The sequence below is a fragment of the Pseudorca crassidens genome, chromosome 2 (genome assembly GCF_039906515.1).
Source record: "Pseudorca crassidens isolate mPseCra1 chromosome 2, mPseCra1.hap1, whole genome shotgun sequence".
NCBI lineage: Eukaryota > Metazoa > Chordata > Mammalia > Artiodactyla > Delphinidae > Pseudorca > Pseudorca crassidens.
This window is the reverse complement of record NC_090297.1, coordinates 68,580,182-68,603,628: the sequence shown is the minus strand read 5'-3', so window position 1 is coordinate 68,603,628 and position 23,447 is coordinate 68,580,182. Positions and strand designations below refer to the sequence as shown.

Below are 23,447 nucleotides of genomic sequence, written 5' to 3'. Positions count from 1 at the left end.
ACTAGTTCCACAAAAGCTAATTTTCTGTGGTTGGGATTTTGTTTCAAAATGCAGTGAATCTATATATATTTGAAATGAATATTTTGGTAATGTTGATGTAACCAATCCATGGACATGGTATATGCCTGCTTTACAATAATTTAACATTTCTCAGTAGTGATTAATGATATTTGTAGTGAGCTTGCAAATTTTTTTAGATTTATTTCTAGATATCTGTTACTTTTCTGTATTTTAAATTATATTTTGATTTTATTGCCTATTTCTATAAAAAGGAATGCAAATGATTTTTTATCTTGATGTTTTATCTGATGAGCTTGATACATTTATTTATATTTCTGATAATTTATCAAGTCATCTACTATTTTATTTTGTTCTTTTAATACTTATACCTTTCATTTATTTTTATTGCCTCACTGTATCGCCAGTACAATGATGAATAGATGTGGTAAAAGCAGACATCTTTATCTCATTTCTCTTCTCAAAGGAAAACTTTCTTTTCACCATTAAATTTTGTGTTTATTGTATTATCCCTTTTATTACTTGCTTATAGAAATTTTCATCAGGAATAGATGCTGAATTCAATAAAGTCTTTATGCTTTATCTATTAAGATGACCATGCTCTTTTTTCTTTACATTACTAGTGTGGTAAATTACATTGATTTTCAAAGTTAAACCATCTTTGTATTCTTGTAACAAGTCAGAGTTAGCCATCATATGTTATCCACTTTTGTATTTTACTGGATTAGATTTGCTGCTATTTTTTTTTAGCATTTTGGCATTATTATTTATGAATGAAGTTGATCTGTAATTTTTCTTTCTCATAATGTCCTTATCAGTTTTTCAGATTTTTATATTTTTCTGGCTTCTTAGAATTAGTTAGATAGTATTCCATCTCTTCTGTTCACTGAAAGAATTTTTGAAATGGCATTATTTCATTATATTATCCAGATGGTGCACCATACAGGCCTGGTGTTTTGTTTATTTTTAATTACAGATTCAATTTCTGTAATAGTTAATTTTATATTTTTATACTTATTTTGGTTTACAATAACACAGGTATTACAGAAAATGGAGAAAGAATGGTCTTTTCAGTAAATGGTGATGAAACAATTAAATATCCATATGGAAAAATGAAAAGCATACCCTCTATTTACATCATACATAATAGTTAGCTTTAGTTGAATTGTAAATCTTTATAAGAAATGAAAATCAGAACAGCTTGTAGAAGATTAAGAGGATGTTAAGAAATTATGTCTTCAACAGGACAAAATAGTAGTAACCATAAAAGTAAATATAAATGGGATTAGATGAAAATTAAATACATTTTTTTCTTCAAATGACATCATTAATGAAAAGGCAAGCCATATAGTGGGAGAAAATACATGCAACACATATAATTTGTCAATGACTGTTACATAGGATATGTAAAGAACTTCTACAAAATAATAATAAGGCAAAGAACCCAATAGAAAATGAGCAACAGACTTGCATAGGCAGTCCATGAAAGAAGATATTCAAATGCATTGTGAGCATAAGAAAATATGGTCACACTTATTAATAATCACAGAGATTAAAAGTAAGTCAATACTACACACCTACCAGGATGGGTAAAACGTTTAAAGATTGTCAATATCAAATGTTAATGAAATTTTTGGACAATGGGAACTCTCATCAGTGCTAGCATGAAAATAAATTGATATAACTACCTTGGGAAACAGTTTGGCATTTTCTAGTATGCTTGAAGGTAAGCATGACCTGTAACTCAACAGTTCTACTACTTCTGCACCAAAAGACATAAAAATATTCATAGAGAAATATTTCTAATAGTTAAAACTGCAAACAATCCATTTGACCATTATCAGTAGAGTGTATAACTCAATTGAGGAATATTCATATAATGGAATAATTTTCACCATTGTTTCTATATTATAATTGTCATATCATTAAGTTATCATGAGATATTTATTCTAAGCAATCATTAGTGTTTCCTTCATCATAGTTACAACTCAGAAACCATTTTGGTCCTATTAATGAGAGATATCCAGAAACATAGTAGTCAAGAGTTAGGATTACTTTATAATCATATAAAGAAGCTTCCAATTTCAATTTGGAAGCTCCCAATTTCAATTTGGTGCTAGAGAGAAAAGTTGATCTATTTATTCATTTTTTTTCTCTCTATGATTGTATGATTGTAATAGGATCTGAAAAACAAATGTTTTCACATGCCCACTGCAGTCTATTTTCTAGTCTTGTTAGTGTTTCTTCAACATACTAAATAGGTGACTATTGGCAGGAAGAATAATGGCCTGCAAAGGTATCCATGCCCTAATCCTTGAAACCTGTAAGTATATTATATTACATGGCAAGAAGAAAGTCAGGTTGCAGGTGAAATTAAGGTTGCTGATCATGTGACCTTAAAGTAGGACAATTATCATGTAGTATCTGAGTGGGCCCAATGTAATCTCACAAGTGTCCCAAAATGTGGAAGAGGAAGGCAGAGGGTCAGTGTCAGAGTAATGAGATGAGAAAGACTCAATTAGCCATTTCTGGCTTTGACAATGGATGGGGGGGCATGAGCTAAGAAATGCTGATAGCCTCCAGAAGTCAGAAAAGGCAAGAAAATAGATTCTCTGCTAAGGCTTCCTAAGGGGAACTCACCCCCAGCAAAATATTTTAGCCCAGTGAGATCCATTGCCATTTGTGCCATTACCACCAAGTCTGTGGTAATTTGTTATAGCAGCAATAGGAAATTAATACAGTAACTGAGTATGTTTCCTTGGGTATAATATTACATAAAAGTGAAAAGCATAACTGAGTACATTATTCTTTTTTTTAACCTCACAGGATTTTGGAGCCATATTTTTAAAGGAGACACTATATTTTTTTTAAAAAAAAAACCAAATGGCACAATTGGATTGCCAAGAAATACCTGGAAGAGTAGAAGAAAATAGATCATGGTACTCAAATTCACCTGTATCTACAGGGAGACATAACACAAGGTTGTGATTTTTAGCCCCAATTTTGTAGGTAATTATTAAATAATAATTTAAATCAGAGTACTTACCTCAAGAGTGCATGTGTGTGTGTGTGTGTGTGTGTGTTCAATATGCTGATTGAGCTAGAAACGAGAGTGTATTTTTCTCTAAAAATTGTTGTCAATATACTTCAATAATTAAATAAATCAAAGTTAAAGCTCATGGATAACTACCTAAAGATTTTGTCAGTTGCCCTAAGCTTAATTTTTAATTAAATTAGTCAAAAGTCTTCTTGGAGTTGTTGAAAAGGAGAATTATAGAATATGAACATATATGAGGAAAACAACATAAAACAAAAATCCTTTAGTAGTAATGGATATTTTAGCACATTTTACAAGTGGAGAGGGATAACAAGCAGGTCAATTTATCATAAAGATTTTAGATGGCAAAATTTGTTGAAAAATGTGTTTTACGTGTTTAACATTATATAAATAGACTTCCTTCCTTACTTATTTCTTTTGACATTTAACTATTTTCATATAAGATACATCTCACATCACTTAGGAGAAATTGATATATGTTACATTTTATTCAAATTATAGTTTCCATATGTTGTACTTACTCATAAAATATCCCTTATTTGAAACTTTAAATATAGTCGTAAGAATACCTTTTAAAACAATATACATTTACATGATAGGTTTTAAAATAATATTTTTAATTATAAGTAGAACAGTCACTCAGAATCTTTCATTTCTTTAGAAATGAAGGCCATCTCTCTCTATATATAGCTGATATATAATACCTACACATATATGAAAGGAGTTACTAGATATTTGCTCTGTTACATGGAGCAAAAATAAACTCATTTTTAAAAGGCATATAAATTAGGGGATAAAAAGAGTTCTTGGTTTAACTCTAAGATCTGAAACAAAATTAAAGAATCTGTTTTTTTTAAATGCTTTGAAACCAGCTCATAAAGAAAGAAAAGAAGACTAAATTTGGAAGTAAATCAAAGGAATAAAGTGGAGCAAACTGGATATATGAAAATGAAAATGCTAACCATCTAAGAATGCGACCTGTCTGGCTTCTTTTAAAACCACAGAAATATGTGCTTTGCCGATGAATTCAGTCTGACATTCAAAGCTGAGAGGCCCACACCTGGTGGCAACAGGGTCCGCGGGCAATCTGACTCCTCAGCCAGACTTCCCACACTTTTGGTGAACAAGTGAGGTGGCAACAACAGCTGGAGTGTCGTTGTGGAACAAAAAACATTTGGGGGGAAACGTGCAGATGTATGCCGGCCATGAAACTATGTGAAAGGTCTTACAATTTGAGACATTAATTAGAAAACAGAACCGTTGCAGAGAATTTGAAAAAGATTTGGCAATAAGATTACATTCGTGAAACCAAATAGCCAATACCATCCTCCTCATCTTCAAATAATGCATTTTATTTCCCAGCATGTTCCATTTCTAATTCAACAAACTCCTATCAGTGTGCTAGTTGTGAATATGTACAGTTCTTACATGATAAAGGTTTGGTATAGGAACAAAACTTTTTTTATATAAGTTCCTTGTTCTGGATTTTATTCTTTTTAACATATTTATAATTTCCATTTGTTCTAAATATGCTACATTAGAAAACTTATGAGTCAGTAAGATTTACAATGAAACCTACTAATTCTGATCTTAGAATTATGCAGTAATGTGTTTCTGTTTACTGTCTTAATGAAGATTTGGCCATAAATATTAGAACTTAGCATTCATACTGATATAAAATCCAGTCAGACTTGTCATCCTATTGGTACAGTATGGTGATAAATACATGCTTTACAGAAACAAAGGTAGGATCCCATAACCTAAGCAGTGGGCTAAAAATAATTATTTACTTTCCTACATATTTACTCAACAGTTAGAATGCTTTGTTATCCATAGTATTTGTACAGCACCTTCAATGTACCAGTTACTCCCGGAGGACATTTGCTGTTTTATTTTTAAAGTCTTTACATTTAAAGCAGATTTAGGTTCATAGCAGATTGAGAGGAAGATACAGAGATGTCCTGTCCACCCCCTAAGCAAACACTTGCACAGCCTTCTCCATTATCAACACCCCCCACCAGAGCGGGATGTTTCTTACAATTGGTGAACCTGCACTGACACATCATTACCACCCAGAGTCCATAGCTTATATTAAGGTTCACTCTTGGTGTTGTGCATTTTATGGGTTTGAAAAAATAAGTAATGAAATGTAGCCACCACTATATTATCATGTAGACCATTTTAACTGCCCTGAAAATCCTCTGTGCTCTGCCTATTCATCCCTCCCTCCCAACTTCAATGGATTTTTAATGCTTACAGTTACTCTTCAGTGGACATTATTAATTCCGTTTTGCTGATGGGGAATTTAAAGTGTGGACAAGTCACATAAGATTCAAACTTTATTATACATGACTTTTCAGTCTGTGTTTTTTCTCAATCTCTTATGGCTCTTTTCAACCAGGGTTCCAAATAACAGCTTCATTGTTTTGGTTTTTTTTTTCTTTTTTTGATTCTGTGCTGTCATCACTGTTAAACTGAAATGAACTTTACTTTCTCATTGGAGAATAGTTTTTTTGGCACTATGTTCATTGGAGATAATATAAATCTTGCTTAATATTTTAGAGTGTCATCTCAGCTGTCAGATTTATAACCCAGCTCTGACCCTCCAGTGTTGTGCCCTTCAGCCTGCTGCTTAACGTCTGTCTCTGTGCTTTCAGTATTTGCATCTATAAAATGGGGGCAATAGTTTTCAAAGGTGTGTTTTAATATTTAAATGACACAGTTAATGTAACTGCCTAGCACAATCATTATTATAATATCATTATCATTATATGTCATTATATATCATTATATATATCATTGTGTAATCATTATTATAAGAGATAGATGGAAATGGGTATAGTAGTTTTAATGCTTACAGTCTCTTGTTCTTTCCAGCTATTGGTTTTTAGAGTAGGCTATTTAAAAGAGGATTCTGGTTATACTTGTTATTGGGAAATCATTTTATTGTTTGCTACAGAAATGTTGGACTGTGAGATAAGGAAGTGCTCCATTTTTTTCCTTAAATGAACACTTTATGGTTTGGGTATCTCCAAGAATACTATAAAAACTGAAATGTTAGCACGTTGTTCTATATTATTTATTTTTATGTTAGCCTACAAGTTTTGCCGGCTATGAACAGGAAAGTACAAGGAGTTAGTTTCCAAATATCTCCTTTTCTAGCACAGTTAAAATTGAATCATCAGTTAATATTTCACTTACATTTTATTCTTATAACAAAGTAGTAAATATTATTCAGATTATAGGGGGTTTTAGTCATATTTAAGTGTGATTATTTTTAAAAATTAAAAATTTTAGCCTTTACATTAAAAAAGGAACCTCCAAAAATATATATTTGCATTTTATCAGAACTGTGGACTGTACTGTTATAAGCATCAATTAGATTTCTATACTATGACTTAGGTGAATTTCTGTTTTTAAAGGTTAAAATACTAGGAATAAAATAGCTTCACAGATTAACATTCAAATCCATTACAGTCACTATCTCATTTATTGCTGAAAACAATTCTACAGAAATTTTAAAAGAAGTAATTATAATATCACCCCTTTGTAGGTGAGAATACAGAGACACAAAGTAGTACTGAGTGACTTGCCTGGAAAAAAAGCCACTGGTGGTAAATAAATGTTTATCTTCTTGATTTAAAGTCTTCATACTTTTTAACACACCAACAAGCAGAACTGTATTCTGATTACACATCTTTTCTCTTCCAGAATATCTGGTACAAGTCATTTAGCCAGAACCAAGGAGTTCCCATTTTCAATGTCTGTACAACAAAGGCATTAGGCATAACTAACTGCTATCACAGGCATCTTTAAATGGGCTTTGAAAGAGACAGTTTTGATACTGTAACAGAAAACATCACAGAAGCAGAAAACAGTATTTTATTTGATGAGTTTAACAATATCTGAACTAATAAATTAGCTGTCATCCTTGCCCCTTGTGGAGATAAGGGGGATGAGGACATGCAGATGCTTTTTTTGACATGACAATTTGCAATTATCCCACGAAAAAGCACAGTTGTACTGATTGATGAAATATTTTAGAAAGAAAAAACGGACTTAAATGGAAGAATTTTATTAGGTTTTTGAAATGACATTGCTAACAATAGGGCTAGGGGAAAAATAAACATGAAAACATTTTAAGTAGATAGTAGGGATGCAACCTAATACCAACAACCTAGAATGTCCTTGCTGTTTTTACTCACTTTTGCGTCATATATGGGGATGTAAACAACTTAATTCTAAGGTTATTGTTGCAACCTTTTCTGCTTTGTACTTTGATCAGAAATAGTGTCTGAACTAAAAATGAGATACCTCTAAGACTTCAGTGGCTTGTCATAAAAAGATGTTATTAAACATTAAAAAAATGCAGTAACTGCATACTCTGAGCTAGAAAGACACTAGAGTGATAAAGAAATGTACAGTAATATCAGGATCACTCTGATCTTGAACATTCATTTTCAAGTTGAACAAAGTTTTTGAATCAGTCTCCTTTGCTCTTAAGTATTCACATTTCAAGTTATATAATCAGTTTTACCATCCTATATTTATTTTCCGGACCAGTCAGATCACTGGTCTGGAAAATAAGGCATCATGTCTTTTCCCAGGGTCTGAACTATTAGCTAAATCATCCTCACACAGTTCAGTGTACCTAAACAGTGGTATAAGGCTGCAAAACTGATGGTGGAAAGCAATTTCTAACTGACCCTTAAGGCAATTATGTTAGGGCTAGAAACGTGATTTTTGATTACACCTAGTATCATTTTCAATTTAAATAGCTATAAATTACTCATACCTTTTTTTGAACAGCAACGATTTTTTAAATCAGTGAACTCTTCTAAGAATTGAAGAAATGTCCATATGTTTATTATATGCCCCATGAAACAGTTTCTTTACATGCTTTCATTATTTCTTGGGGCCTTGATTTTATTATGTGTAAATGTATTTTTATCTTTTTTACTAAGATATCCTATAAAACAGTCAAGTGACTGTGATTTAAGACCAGCCAGACATAAATGATAAAATAATCGTTTTGTGGCATGCTTTAAGATAAAGGTAGAGTTGTCTTAAAATATGAACAAATGTCATATTTAATCCTGCTAATATGAAAACTAGGAGTACCAGGTTCATTTTACACAGTCCCAAAGGAGACCTCAAATATCCAAATCCAATTAGAGCTTTCCGTTTCGCTAGAGACTTCAGAAGGCAGAGAAAGATAATCTTGGCAGCACCCTGGGAGTCCAAATACTCCTAACTAGGCAGGGGGTATTAACTTTTTTTCTGGGCGCAGAGGAGTTTAGGATCAGGTAGGAAAGGCAGACAGGTATACAAAGCAGCAGAGAAAGGTTGGAGCAAAGGAAATATGGAGCATGAGTTGCCTAGCAAGCAGCAAGACCTCTGTTGCAGTGGGAACACTGGTACGATTTATACCTCTTACAAATCCCATACTAAGTTTTCAACAGTTTGTCAATAAAAAGTGCATGACATACTCTGATCTGGGTGCAAGCAAGAAGATTCAATATCACGGTCTCCTCACTGAGCAAGCATTTCCTGTGCATCTGCTATGTGCTAGATATGTACACTTGACTGAAAATACAAATATCAATAACTTATGGTCTCTTTCCTTGAGAATCTCACAGTTTAAAGGAAGTGGCATATTTGTAGACCGTTCGTCAACTTACAATGATAAAATACAGAAACCATATTTTAATAATACTAAAATGTGAAAACAAGCTTTTATGCATGCTATAATTTTGATATCAAGTATTTCTAAGAAAATGTAAGCTTCCATGGCCATTTTTCTCAAATAGATTGGCACCGTATTTTGTATTACTTAAAATTTGTTATTTGATTAGTTCTATTAGCCATAGGTTTTATGTATGTCCTCACCATTATTGCACTTTATTTTGTACATAGTGAGATATCTGTCATATATGAAAAGATATGTTACCAGAAAAGTGGAAATGTTATTGAAATTAAATTTCTGTATTCCTTTCTTTTAAAAAATAAAAACTATGTATATTATATATTCACACATACATATATACATATATATTAGTTATAAAACAAAATACATAAATGACATATTTTTGAAGAAAGATCAATATGATTTATGGGAAATACTTAAAGAAAAAATGTCATCCTGACATTGTCAAGATAAAGTTTATTCTTGGTTGGAGAAGACAGGGAAGAGAAAGGAATCAAAGATATCTTCAACATAGGACTGCAGGAGGACTCATGAAATGATGGTGTAGATGCAAAGAACTTGAGGGAGGCAGAATGGCTGTCATCTTTGAAGAAGGAGATAATATATGAAAACTTCCCATGTTTAGTATAGGGAAATGCTGAGAGAGATAAGTGGGAGTATCTTGTAGCTGTTGAATTAAAATGCAGAGAAAGTTCAAGGATGTAGGGGAAAAAAATGTAAATCCCCAGGGGTAATAGTTGAACACAGAGAGTGAATGATGTCTAAGGAGAAGCACAAAGGCTGCTTGCTGACTGAGGCACTTTAGGGATGCATTAAATGTTGATTACAGCATAACCTGAAGTCTTGCCCATGCTCTGCTCTCCAGGCCCTGTTCCAAGATGCAGGGCTGGTTTCACACGGAGGAGGGGATGCTTCTTACAAATTGGTGCAAAGCTTTCATGTGCTCACTTACTCCCATGCCTACAAAGCTGTGTCCACTCAGAGAGGGCACATTTTTCTAATACGTACAATGGCGCCGTATCAAGGACATATATACAGTGGTGCCATGTAAAGGCTATACATGCAGCCCTGATGGCCTGGCTCCAGGGTTGTTGTGACTGCCAGTAAAAAAAAAAAAAAAAAAAAAAAAAAACATTGCTTGGACTTTGGCATACAGTAGGTCATCAACACATGGTGTCATAAAATGTGGAACTGACACTAAACAGAATCAAGTGACTCTAGCCATCTGTGCTTGTTCAAAAGGTAGTTTAAGGGGCTTCCCTGGTGGTGCAGTGGTTGAGAGTCCGCCTGCCGATGCAGGGGACACGGGTTCATGCTGCCCTGGTCCGGGAAGATCCCACATGCCGTGGAGCGGCTGGGCCCGTGAGCCATGGCCGCTGAGCCTGTGCGTCCGGAGCCTGTGCTCTGCAACGGGAGAGGCCACAACAGTGAGAGGCCCGCGTACCACCAAAATATATATATATATATATATATATATATATATATATATATATATATATATATATATATAGTTTATGTAGTTAAAAGGCGAAACAGTCGATGGAGTGGATCATGACCAGCTTTTTAAAACATACTGAAATAATATAGAATTGGAAATATCAAACGATGGTAAATGACAGAAGGGTAAATATTTTTTATGAAAAAGTTGTTTCACTGTATTTATAAATATATCCAGTCATGGGGATGTATGCATTTCCTACCATAGGCAACTGTAAAAAAAAAAAAAAAAAAAAAATTTGCAAACCTTAACCTAGGAAATATATAGTAAAGTAGAAGAGTTATGACAGTATCAAATTTTCTAACTCCACATCCAGATCACAGTTGGCTTTGCAATCTATATGGTCTGGGATAGAGGTAATTATGTTAGATCACTCAATATGGGTGTCAAGGTATAGTTAATGTTTCAAGAGCAAAGAGTCATTGTCAGATTTATGGTCTATTCCAAAGGCTTATGGTTGCCAGAAACCTGATTTAAATATTTACTATGGCATTTGTGTGATAATTTTAAACTCTAGATATTATTTACAACATATATAAAATCATAAACTGCCCATGGGCACAGATATAGTTAAAAAAGTCTGAATAACTGTTGTAAAATTTAATAGCTTTAGAAAAATCATGGTGCAAGCAGATGCTTTACAAAAAAGCCACATTTTTATTTCAGTGAAATAATTCATATGAGGATATGCCTCCAAGTAAGCATCTTTCTTAAAAGGTGTCAGAGATATTTCAAATAATTAGTAAGCAATAGGAGGTGGGATTCATCATTGTGTTTTTCAGGATGTCTCACTTATTAAACTATAGATGTTATCTAAAGTTAGCCAGTATTCTTCAAAATATGATTTTGAATGGCTGTAAATTATCACATAATTCAAAATATTTGTAATGGGTATTTAGGTGCTTGCTTATTCTTACCATTATATAACTTCAGTGAAAGTTCTTGAACTAAATTTTGTCGTATCTTTGAACCTTAGAATTATTACCTAGAAGGGAAATTCCTGGGGAAAAAGATGTTGCCATTTTTTCAGGCTCTTGATTTAACAGTGAATATACTTCTGTTAGCAAGATATGTGAGTGCTCCACCTCTGGTTCAGTATTCTCTTAAGTTCCTCTATTTTTTTCTTTACAGTTATGGGAAATTGTTGAAATGTTAAAGTAATGTAAAAAGAGTTCAGACCAATAAAATCAAAGGGAATACAAGTTGAACTCCATTACTTCTGTAAATTGCTACTTTTTGAAAAAAAAAAAAAAAGGTCATGATACCAGGTTGCCCACCAGTCCATACACTGTTCTAATACACTGTTCTAACACTTTTCCCAAGAGAAAAACAAATCAAAAAATCAGAGTGGAGGCAGAATCGGAGTAAGATGTTATGGAAGATGTTCATGGATCTTTGCTTTTTCTGCCCTATTGCCCCAGTCTGGTTTTAAAACTTTAGTAGTAGCAAATAAGGAATACAGTGTGGGATAGTGTCGTAACCAATGACCATGGACTATTTATTGATCACGAAATAACAGCAAATCTCTAGCTTTAATAAAAATGGTGGTAAGAATTTTTAAAGGTATCATGCTAAATTTATAGATGATAATTGACCTTCATTTGCTCTTTAATTTGAGTTTCTTTATCAGTAAGGATAAATATTTATTTGCAATTTTATATGTTGAGTTTCTTTTGTGAATTATATACTCATTTCTAGTGTCAGAAAGGTACAAAATATCCATTATAATTTCTGATTTCTTCTGTCCTGTGCATTATTTAGAAGTTTTTGGGGTTTTGTTTTTGTTGTTTTCTAAAACTTTAGATAATTTTAATTAAAAAATTTCATTAACTTTTAATGCTGTTGATAACTAATTTAATTCACTGTTGTCAGCAATACTATTTTATATTATATATTTTGAAAAATAATAATGGGGAAACCTAATTTAGCATGAAAGAATTGAAAAATAAGGAAAAAGTAAATTAGATTGAGGAATCTGAAAAATGAGCGTTAAACTCTTGCCTTCCCCCAAATTAAAATGTAACATAGAATTGAACATTAGACAAATACTGCTTTTCATTGTTAGTTTGATATCAGGATGAACTTGTTGGCTGATAGAGAAATAAGTTTCAAGTCTGTTGCCATTTCTTGCTCAGATATTAACACATTTAGGAATGGATAATACAATGAGAAAACCTAGGAGAAGTTGGTATTACCAATGTGGGCATCAGGAACAAATATTACTCAGGCATGAGAAATCTGTCAGAGCCTAAAACTGAGTGCTGAGAAGTTATATAAATGTTCAGTGCTTTACAATGCAACAGAAGCAAGCAAAATCCTAGTTTAGCTAACAAGAAAATGCAGGCAAAACTCTGATAGCTTTTGCATTTCAGTAACATCTGCCACATCTAAATGTAGTGAATATAGAGGTGAAGGTTATGATCACAAATTAGGGAAGGCATCATATTATCATAACATATGTACTGTTGGATACCAAAGGTAATTCCAAATTATATTAGAATATAATGTGTAAAAAGATTAGAGTCAATTTTATGATAAAGTACTATGTATTTGTAGGGTAAATGTTTAAAGTTTTAATAAGTGTAGATTGGCTATAGTTTTTTCCCAAAATATTTTATCACATTGATGAAGTGACAAAATTTATGACATCTTAAAATTAAGGAAACAAGGTTTCATAATAATTAAATCAGGCTGGCAGTAATGTGGGTATTTTTGATATTAAATGTGCCATCCCTATTTTCTTTGTCCTCTGATTTATTTTCAAGGTTGCTTTAATTTAAAGTTTAAGTGTGTTTATTATTAACAAAATAGTTGGATTGCAACTGTAAACTAATCTAACAAGCTGTGTCTTATAATGGGGAAATATGAGTCTTTTCCACTTAGCATAACAGTTGATATATTTGATTGATATTTTTATTCCATCAAAATTATTTCATGTTAGCTGTTTTATTTTTACTTATAGTTTCATTTTTTCTTTTAATTTTTTCTTAATCAGTTTACTTTTCATCCCCTTTCCTCTTGTTTTTCTTTTAAAATTAAATTGTAAATTCTCAGTCCATTTCCTTTTTCTACTCATAATCAAATTCACATTTTTGTACTTTACCAAAATTAGGTGCACATTTTGTACTTTCTTTTCTACAGTGTGCTTTACTTGCCACTGTACTCTATCCTCAGCCTGACCATGGTAATATGAACCCACTATATCCAGACTCTTAGGTTTTCCTTTCAGTAAATTTTTATAAGAATCCTAATTATCTTTTATATTGCACATTCATAATCATACAGTCATCATTCATTTGAATTTACATATTGCAGGTTTTGCTGTCTACCATTGTTACATCTCCATCTCATTTTCCCTTGTTGAGCTCTGTCTCCTAAATTCATTATTATTTGATTCAAAGGTATCTCGAATGTTTTCTTCACAGAGTGCATGGGTGATCTACTCGTTGAATCCATGTATTTCTACAAATGTTTTTCATCCTGATGAGTAAAAGATTTCTTTGGCTGGTTAGAGAACTAGAGAACTGGTCTCACAGTCATTTTATCTCAGTGACTTACACATGGTATCCTACTGTCTCTCAGTTATGTTAGCAAGAACCTGATACTATTATAATTGTTTTTCCTTTGTAAACTGGCAAATTCTTTTGCAACTGAGAGCTTGTTACTGAACCAAACTTGGGTCATCTTGCCCAAAGTGTAGCAAATCCAATCTGCTGACACCAGGTTGTGGTGAAGGAAAGTACAGCGTTTATTGCAAGCAAGAGAATAGGCAGCTCATGCTCAAAAGACCTGAACTCTCTCATGGCTTTTAGACAAGGGTTTTTAAAGATAGTGATAGAGGAGAGGGTCGTACGATGCACGATCAGGGCTTCTGTACACAGAAAGGCCCCCCCGCACAGTCCTGCTTGGTTTACGTCCCCTCTTTTCTTTGATACTCATCAATCCTGAGGGGAACAGGGGTAGGACAAGAAGGGGATAGAGAAATTAATTGTAAACTCAGCAGGGGAACTCAGTTTTAGGGGGACTCAGTTTCAAGTTTGTAAGATTTTTCTATCATGGATTTGATTTTCCCCGGAATATGTATCATTTAATGATTAGAAACAAAAATCAATAAAACTAGTTTCTCAAAAACTATTTCATGGCCATCACTCAAGCACCAGAAGGACTATATATAAGAGTATTATTCATTTTTACTGTTACAGTTGATAGATACAATGAAATGAAAAAACTTTAGAATAGTTAATTTATAATGTGAAATAAATGTATGAGAATTTTTATCCTACCGTTTGTATCAAACGAACAAGAGAAGTGGTTTCCAGTGTCTAGTGATTTATTTTTCTCCTGTTTGCCTACTCTGATTACACTTGGTTTTGCTTGTTTGCTCTAAAATGTGTGTGTTAATAATTCCTACCAAGAATGGACTAAAAAAGTGACAGTAGTATAAAATGAGAATATTTTCTTAAGTGCTACATTTCCCTTGGAAAATAAGTAAATGCAAAAGCAGCAACAGAGACCATCCTATACGTTTGTTTGTTTGTTTGTTTTTCCTGGCTTATATAGCCTTTACAAAATCTGTTCCATAGTCAAAGGCACACTTCTTTCATAAAATTTTCAAGTGATACTTGTTGCTTCAAACAATGAAAAAAACACACATTTCCACTAAATAATTTTTTTTCAAATAATAAATACCCAGCACGGACAATTTATTCTTATGTAATTCTACTTTCTTTACCATGGTAAATTCTAACATTTTGCATTTGATGTGTCTGACTTTTCCTTTACTAAATTGGACTTATTAATTTTACAGTTATGGGAAACATACATTTTATACTATGTGTTTTATAATCAACAGTGGTAACGTAGGAAGTATATCTTCAGCACTGGATTTATTTTTTTCTCTGTCTTCTTAATAATTCTGCATATGTCAGTATGTTTATGTGGAAGGGTGGGTTATGTGTGTATCATACTCATATTCTGGGCTGCACTTGAAGAGTCAGGTGCAGAAGAAATTCCCAGAGGGGAAGAAAGATATAATTCCAAGTGTCTCCTTTGATACCTTTCCTTGTCTTGTATAGCGGTTGGTAATGGCAGTTCCAGCGTGGAAACAATAACTCCATTACTTTTCTTGACTGACTGAACCCATTCTGGTTTCATTGCAGCTCTCCTTTTTTTCTTTCCCTTCTGCTGACCTTTTTCTCCCCCTTACCTCCATGACTATGTGTTTACCTTCATATTACCCAGAAAAATATAAACCATAGGAAGTCCATAATTCAGGGGGCTCGTAAGGATGATTCTTCTAAGTTCATTAAAGAATGCTGGATATGAGAAGAGAATTACCAGTGTTACTGAAAACAAATGAGCCCAGGAAACTGCCTTGGGGAGAAATAGGAAAAAAAGCGTGTGAGTTGCCCCATCTTTGACTTAGAGGGCCTGTTCCACAAGTAATCACACAATGGTTATAGTCATTTTAGTGTTCAAATTTACGGAGCAATACTGGCAATCATGTCCAGAGGGAAAATGTGTATAAGAGTGATGCTGCTGCTAAAGTTCTCTGGCTTTCAAGTTGTTATAATCAATTTGAGCCCAGCCAATAATATTTCAAGTGCTAGAAAAAGAAAGGGGAATATTTTCTCTTTTCTAATTATTTTTCCCCATCTGTGGTCAATAGATTGAAAAATGGAAGAAAAACTAAAATCTTATTCAGATTCTGGAATGCCAGTGACCTATAAAGCTAGTAAAATTCTACATTATTGTACAGGAAGTAATATAATTCTATGCTTTGTTGCCAAAAACATGTCATTACTAGGGTACTCAATATCACTCTTGAATTTGGAGAATTATATACCCACTACTTATGCCTTGTTTAGAAGCACACTTTACAAAATACACCTCACTCTACAATACAAAGATATAACTTGGTCTTTAGAGCCAGGCATTCTTAAATATAAAAACCACATCCAACAGATTCTCTAAACTAGCATGATGTAATGCATCTGGGCTTTAATTTCCTAATAAATAGAATGGGGATAATATCAATTATTGTGTTATTGTAATGATTAAATAAACTAAAATGAGCCATCTAGCAGAATGCCTGAAAAATGTTTCCTCTCTTCTTTCAGATTATTCGGTATAAATCATGCTGATCTAGTTTTTAATGTAAGCCAATAACTAAATATAAGCCAATAACTAAATCAGTAACTAACCATCAACCACAGGAACAGGCTGCCCAAAAACATATTGACAGAAGATATTTCTGGTATATTCATCTGTGTATTATTTTAAAGATTTGTGTAGTTTTCCAATAGGCTGGACTGAAGCAAGTGGAACCCCAAGGAATTTTCTGGTCAACACTGAGACCAAACACAGGTTAAGGGGCTTCCTTGGTCCTTTCTCTCTACCCTCACATCCTAACCTCTGGACTTTATCACTCAGTTGGTAGGAAGAGGCAAACTCAAGTAAGTAGAAGCTACAAAGAACAACAACAAAAAAAAAAAGGAAGAAAGAAAAGAAAAAGGAATAACAAGAGAGTGTATAATGCCCGAGGCAAAGTTCATTTAAACTACTGAGATCAAAGCAGGAGGAGTCAGGAGAAAGGGTCCATCTAGAGATAAGGGCAAAGGAAGACAGCAGGCTTGTTCCCTGCACTGGAGCCTAGTAAATGCCAGGCTCTTGCTTCTGACTCACCCTCTGGAAAAGAAGGGAGTCTTGAGCTCCACCTTGTGTTTAAACAAGTTATGGCTTCATGGTTGACTATCCAACTGTGGATACTCCCATCTGAATGTCCTAAAGGCACCTCAGTCTCTCCATGCTTAAAAGTGAGTTCACTCTCTTAGCCCCGAAGTAAGCTCCTCCTCTGCTTCTCTCTGTCCTCGTGAGTCAATGTAGCCAACAAATCCCTCCAAGTCAGAACCTGGGAGTCCTCACTTCCTCTCCAACTAACTCATACCCAGTTAGTCTCCAAGCCGCACTAATATTTTAAAATCATTTTATTATGAAAAATTTCAAAGTCACAAAAATAAAAATAAGAATGTAAAGACCCAGGGACTTCCCTGGTCGTCCAGTGGTTAAGACTTTGCCTTCCAGTGCAGGGGGTGGGGATTCAATCCCTGGTTGGGGAACTAAGACCCCACATGCCGCGCAGCATGGCCAAAATAAATAAATAAATGTAACTTTGAAAAAAAAATACAACCTTAAAAAAATATATAAAGATCCACATGTTAGTCATTATCCAGATGACACAGTTTTCAGTTCATGCCTAATCTAGGTGAATCCTACCCACTTTCCTTTCTCTCCCCAGATCACTGACTTTTAACATGAAAATATTTCTGATCTAGCCCACCCTCCCCCCTTTCTCCTTGACTCTGTTTTGTTAGTTTTTCATGTCTTACAGCGTTTTAGCAGGTCTACCTGGATCTTAGCTAATTTTCCTTATATTTCAAAAATTGTTTTGAAATTCAAGTCCAATCAGACTTCTCCACTACATAAAATCTGATGATGGCCATCCTTTACCCACTGAATTTAGTCTGAAATTCTTAGCAAGTGTTTTCCCAGTTTAGACCATATCTGTCTGCATAGATTCTGGCCCTACATGCTCTACCTTCATGGCCGGTGTTCCACAGTATAGTTCTCCTCTAAAGTATGATGCTTCTGCAGGCTTCAGGCATTTGGGTGAGTTCTTTCCTTTGTCTGAATGGATCATTGGGGCCCCTTTTGTTTGTCTGAATTCTTCTTACACTTCAGTGCCTGGCTCAAGCATCTCTTCCTCTTTTAAACCTTCTGTGTGAATAACCTTCTCGCTTTTATCCTGAAAACTTGCTGAGGAAACCGTCTCTTCTCTGAGTTACTAGTGTACCGCTAAACACCTCATTTATTTGTTATACCTACTGCATCCTAATAATTTGGGTTTTTGTCTGTCTTCTTCAGCAGCCATGGATCCTGTTATGTGACAGGCTGTGTGTATGCCTTTGTTCTTGTAGTGCTCAACCTGGTGTATTAGGCTTGAGCCAGTAAGAATTTTTGCTGAAGGAATGCTGAATATTTCTCCTTATTAACATTTTTTGATAATTTTTAAATAATTTACCTTCTGTTTAATGGTGTTATAATGAATTTTTCAAGTGACATCCTAATCTAAATATTTATTTTATAATCCCACAAGAAGTATAAATATAGAGTCACAGAGAGTGGGTAACATAACTGCTAAATTGATTTAAACAATGGAAATAAGAACACAAAAGAAGCAGACATATATTTTCCTATATTGTACCCATTCAAAGAAACTTTCTCCTTGAAACTTAATTATTATGGAGTTAGACACTGGGAAGTTTAAAGCTATTTAAATAATTCAGATTTATATATTACTTCAGAAAGATAATTTTTTTGCCTGTCTCCACTATCTTGGGGGGAGAGAGGCAGTTACTTTCAGATAAGTGGTATTTCAAGGAACAAGATTGGAGTCAGACCATTTAGGGAATTCGCCTATATTGTATATCCAGTCCAGAAGATTAGGAGATAGATAAGAAAATGTTTTTATTTCCAAATTCTTGATAAGGAAGCTAAGAGGTCAAGTGCTCAAAACTACATAGTAAGGAGAAACACAAAAATCAGTGTCAATCTTTGTTTTTTTTTCTTCCAGTTAATGTGTTACCCAAGACTTAAAAATATATTGGAGTCAAATACCATATCGATACATTAATTTGTTTTTAGAAACACAATCAGGTGATATAAAGTGGCTCATTTTCTTAGACTCGACCAATAACTCAGACCTAGTGAATTCTTTTCCTCAGTATTTTTGCATATCATTTTTGCAGTTATAGACCACAGGGATACAATCTTCATCATTCTCTGTATTACCAATAACTGATCTGAGAGCACAATTTCTCTTAAAATTAATATAAACTTCTCCCAGTATGCAGTGAAGGGAGTCAAATTTTGAAATAAAAATGGAAACTTTTATTTTAATAAGAACTCAATTACATGCTCCTATGTTAACTTGCTTTAGAATGTGAACTCTGACAGCAGGGCACAGATCCTGACTTTTTGATTAATTTTTACTTATTTCCCAGTGTAGACATACTCACATTTGGGAACTGGGAAACTCCATAAATATTTGAGTAACTGAATGATTGAATCAAACCCAAAGTGTGTGAAATATTTTTCTTTAACTTGATTTAGGTTCTTGTGTGTCAATTTGTGAGATACTCTCAGGTAATTTTAATAAACTAGTCTAATTTATTTTGAATGCATACATAGACCTATATGTTTGCTTTCTCAGTATATATGTGCATATAGCCATATAGAGTTGCATAATATCTCTGTATACAGAATCGATAAATTAATAATACACACATGTTAATAAAGTATTAACTCTTCAACATTTTATATAATGGCCATTCATAATTTCTCTTACTTGATTATCATATTTTCAGCAATTTTCCTTAACTCCTCCAACATTTATACACTTTAACTTAGGGGTGACAAATGCCTAACCAAGTGCTGAATGTGAAAAAAAGTTTTAAATATGCTTTTCAAATTTAAAAAATTTTAAATCCTCTAAGTGAAGTATGTACTTCCTTATATCATAAGCCACACCACCTTCTATTGTTTGACACTTGGTGGAGTCAGACTTTAAGTTACCCGCCTGCCTGGCCTAAACAAGCTTTTTGAGAGCTCAACCTTTGCACTTACATGTCTCCAAGTAGTTGGCCTCTAAGGGAGCTCAAAACTCTTCTCTTGGTGCTCTATCTTTCTACTCACCCAAGAATAAATCAGGTCACATGCTGGGAATTAGAACTTTCAAAGGGGCAAGGGATTGAACCCAAAAGGGGCGCCAGTGGGAAAGTGGAAAGAGACCTGATGCCATAACATGAAAAACTATTAGGTGAGAGGCTTGGCCTAGCTTTGCTCTAGACATTGGAGAAAATGATCTTGCTTCTTGGGGACTGACCAGTTTTCTCATGAACTGGTTTTTCCAAGCAATTGAAATGGTCTTGTACCAAAAGTAGAGTCTGGGTCCCTGAACCATTGTGGGAGAAGCCACACCATCGACCTGAACACTAACCTTGGCCTCTGACTAAAGCAGCAAATAATCATTTATTGTGCTGAATCACTACATGTTGGGATATATTTGTAGCAGTTGGCCTATTATAATTAATGTAATAAGTGAAAGTGATAGAACATATAAATATTAAAATAAAATTATGGAATAGAGATGTATAGTTTGAATATATTGCAAGGATAGGATTTGCAAATCTTACCTGACTGTCCATAGTAATCATTAAAAAAAAACAGAGAGAGAGGAATTCACCTCTAGTTGTCTGTCATATACTAACTTCTATACTTATATCTATAATGTTTGAAAATGATTAAGTGGAAATAAATTTTACATTAGAGATAGAATACAAATAGTTTTTATTTTCCTTCTGAAATCTCTACCTCAATATCTTTTCTTCTCTCAAAATAGACCCATAATCCATTAGATACATTCTTACCTTATATATTTGCTTTTTAAAATGATTCTCACAGAGGCAGCAGGATGCAACAGTTAGGAGAACAAGCTTTGGACCAAACTATTGGCTCTGTAACTAAATGGCTGTTTGACCTTGACAAGTTACATTTCCTCTCTATGGCTTATTGTCCTCATCAGTTAAGAGAATAATAATGGTACCTGCTTCCTAGAACTTATGTAAGGATTAAGTGAATTAGTATTTATATAACACTTAGGAAAATCTCCAACCCTTAGGTATCAATATACATGTTCAGTAAGCTGTGTTTAAATTAAATGTTATACAAATCATCCTTTTAAAATAAATTAACCTTAGTTTGATTAAAATGGAGAATAGAAATTCAAGACATTTTCCAAACTCAACTCGTACCACTATCCCCCTATGATTTCTCCCTGTGTCCCTGATTAGGGTTCCCTCTACCTTCAGAAACATCTCAATCACCCTTAGACTTGCATGTTTGCCCAAAATTTTGCTTTCCTCTTAGTGATTTTCTTCTCTCTGTCTAACAAATACTTATTTACCTAAAATTAGCCATTTCGGGTCTGTTAGTTTCCTAGGGCTGCCCTAAGAAACTAGCACAAACTTGGTGGCTGGAAACAACACAGATTTGTTCTCTCACAGTTCTAGAGGCCAGAGGTCTGAAATCCAGGGGTTGGAAGGTCCATGCTCCCTTCGAAGGGTCTAGGAAAGAATCTTTGCTTATGCCTTTCTAGCTTCTAGTGGTTGTTAGGTGTCCTTGGCTTTTCTTGGCTTGTAGCTACATCACTTCAGTTTCTGGCTCTGTCTTCACATCGTCTTCTCCTCTGTGGCTCCATGTCTGAATTTCCTACATAGTATAAGGACACCACTCTTGGGGCCCTGCTAATTTAGAATGACCTCATCTTAACTTGATGATATCTGCAAAGGTCCTATTTCCCAATAAGCTCACACTCACAGACACTGGGGATTTGGACTTGAGTATATCTTTTTGGGAGACACAGTTCAGCCCACAGGAGGATCTAATGTCTCCTCCAGCCCCTCATAATCACTTCTGAGAAACACTTGTTTTCTATTTCATTTATTTGACAGATAATATAGATCTGATTTTTAAAAATGGTTTATGAACCTATATATATATCTTTTCTGATAAATTACAGTATAAGAGTATAAGGGTAAGGACCATGGATCATCATGTAATTATTTTTGTATTTGTGTACTCTTCCATATACAGTACAATACATATGATAATGAATAAATGAAGGGATGCAAACCTAGTAACACAAAATTCTTCTGGGGAGTAAGTGACAAAAATAAATGGCACATGATTAGAGTATATCAATGTGTAATCTCTGATTTTTCATTTTTAACTTATGGTATGCTTTTGACTGATTATAAAAAGTATTATAATTTCACAAATAAGATATTCATTGACATAATAATTGAATTATGTGTAAAAATTTGAAAAATAATCCAATATAGATTCAATAGCTATGTTTAGTGTTTTTGAAGTAAGAGATTCTATTTTGCTTTGCAAGTGCAAAGGTTTCACATTTAAACAAGAATAACCAAGTATGGAATGTGGATTCTTTTTTTTTAATTAATTAATTTATTTATTTATTTATTTGGCTGTGTCAGGTCTCAGTTGCAGCACATTGGCTCTTCATTGCAGCATGCAGGCTTCTCTCTAGTTGTGGCACACAGGCTCTAGAGTGTGTGGGCTTAGTTGCCCCGCGGCATGTGGGAGTTTAGTTCCCCAACCAGGTATCAAACCCACGTCCCCTGCATTGGAAGGTGGATTCTTAACCACTGGACCACCAAGGAAGTACCTGGAATGTGGATTCTTATTATTAACTTCTCTTATAAATAAACATCACATACCTAAAACTATTTAACAGGCAAAATTCCCAAAAACTGATGGAAACTAGGAATTCATCTCAATTATATAAAAATAATGTTTTAAATTGATTTGTCCACAGATGATAATGAGTGTGGAAATTTAACGCAGTCCTGTGGTGAAAATGCTAACTGCACGAACACAGAAGGAAGTTACTACTGTATGTGTGCACCTGGTTTCAGATCCAGCAGTAAGCAAGACAAGTTTATTACTAATGATGGAACCATCTGCATAGGTAAATTCAACTATATAACTTAAAATTTGTACCTATCTCTTATTGCTTATACCTCCAGAGATTAAATAATATTCAAACCAAGTTCTGTCAGTCCTTGATTGTACCCCGTTGTTAATACTATCAAAAACTTCATTAATTCCCTTAATTCTCCAGTATGGTGTCAGTTACTATGGTATATTTATCCAAGGGTATAAGAAAAATATTTTTTTTTGAGAATATCAACCAGTTTACCAAAAAATAAATAAATAAATCGTGAAGTTATGAAATCTAGCATGGTGGCAAACAACACAATAAATGTTTACACTTTAAAGTAATATATTAACTCTAGAAAATTATCATTGGTATCACCAGATATTGATGCTTATATAAATATGAACTCTGAGATGGGCCCTACATTTTTCTAGAAGGTGCTCAGGAAAGCATTACTTGTGAAAAAATTGTCCTAGTGCTTTTACTGCTGCCTGCCGAAAGTTTGTCACACATAAAATCTGCATTCTGTTTTTCTAAACACTATAGTCCTATTTAGAAAATCATCTCAGATTCACTAAAATGTCTT

General features: G+C 33.8%; 1 protein-coding gene across 2 annotated transcripts in view; it reads left to right on the top strand.

Annotated features, from left to right (window-relative positions):
- Positions 1–23,447, top strand: part of ADGRL4 (adhesion G protein-coupled receptor L4) — a 127,405-nt gene that overhangs the window by 42,138 nt on the left and 61,820 nt on the right. The window contains exon 3 of one of the 2 annotated variants that reach the window (XM_067726672.1): positions 22,739–22,891. The exons of the other annotated variant lie outside the window; for it this stretch is intronic. Coding sequence (XP_067582773.1) covers positions 22,739–22,891 — 153 coding nt within the window. The remainder of the gene's footprint in view (positions 1–22,738; positions 22,892–23,447) is intronic. 2 annotated transcript variants of the gene reach the window in all.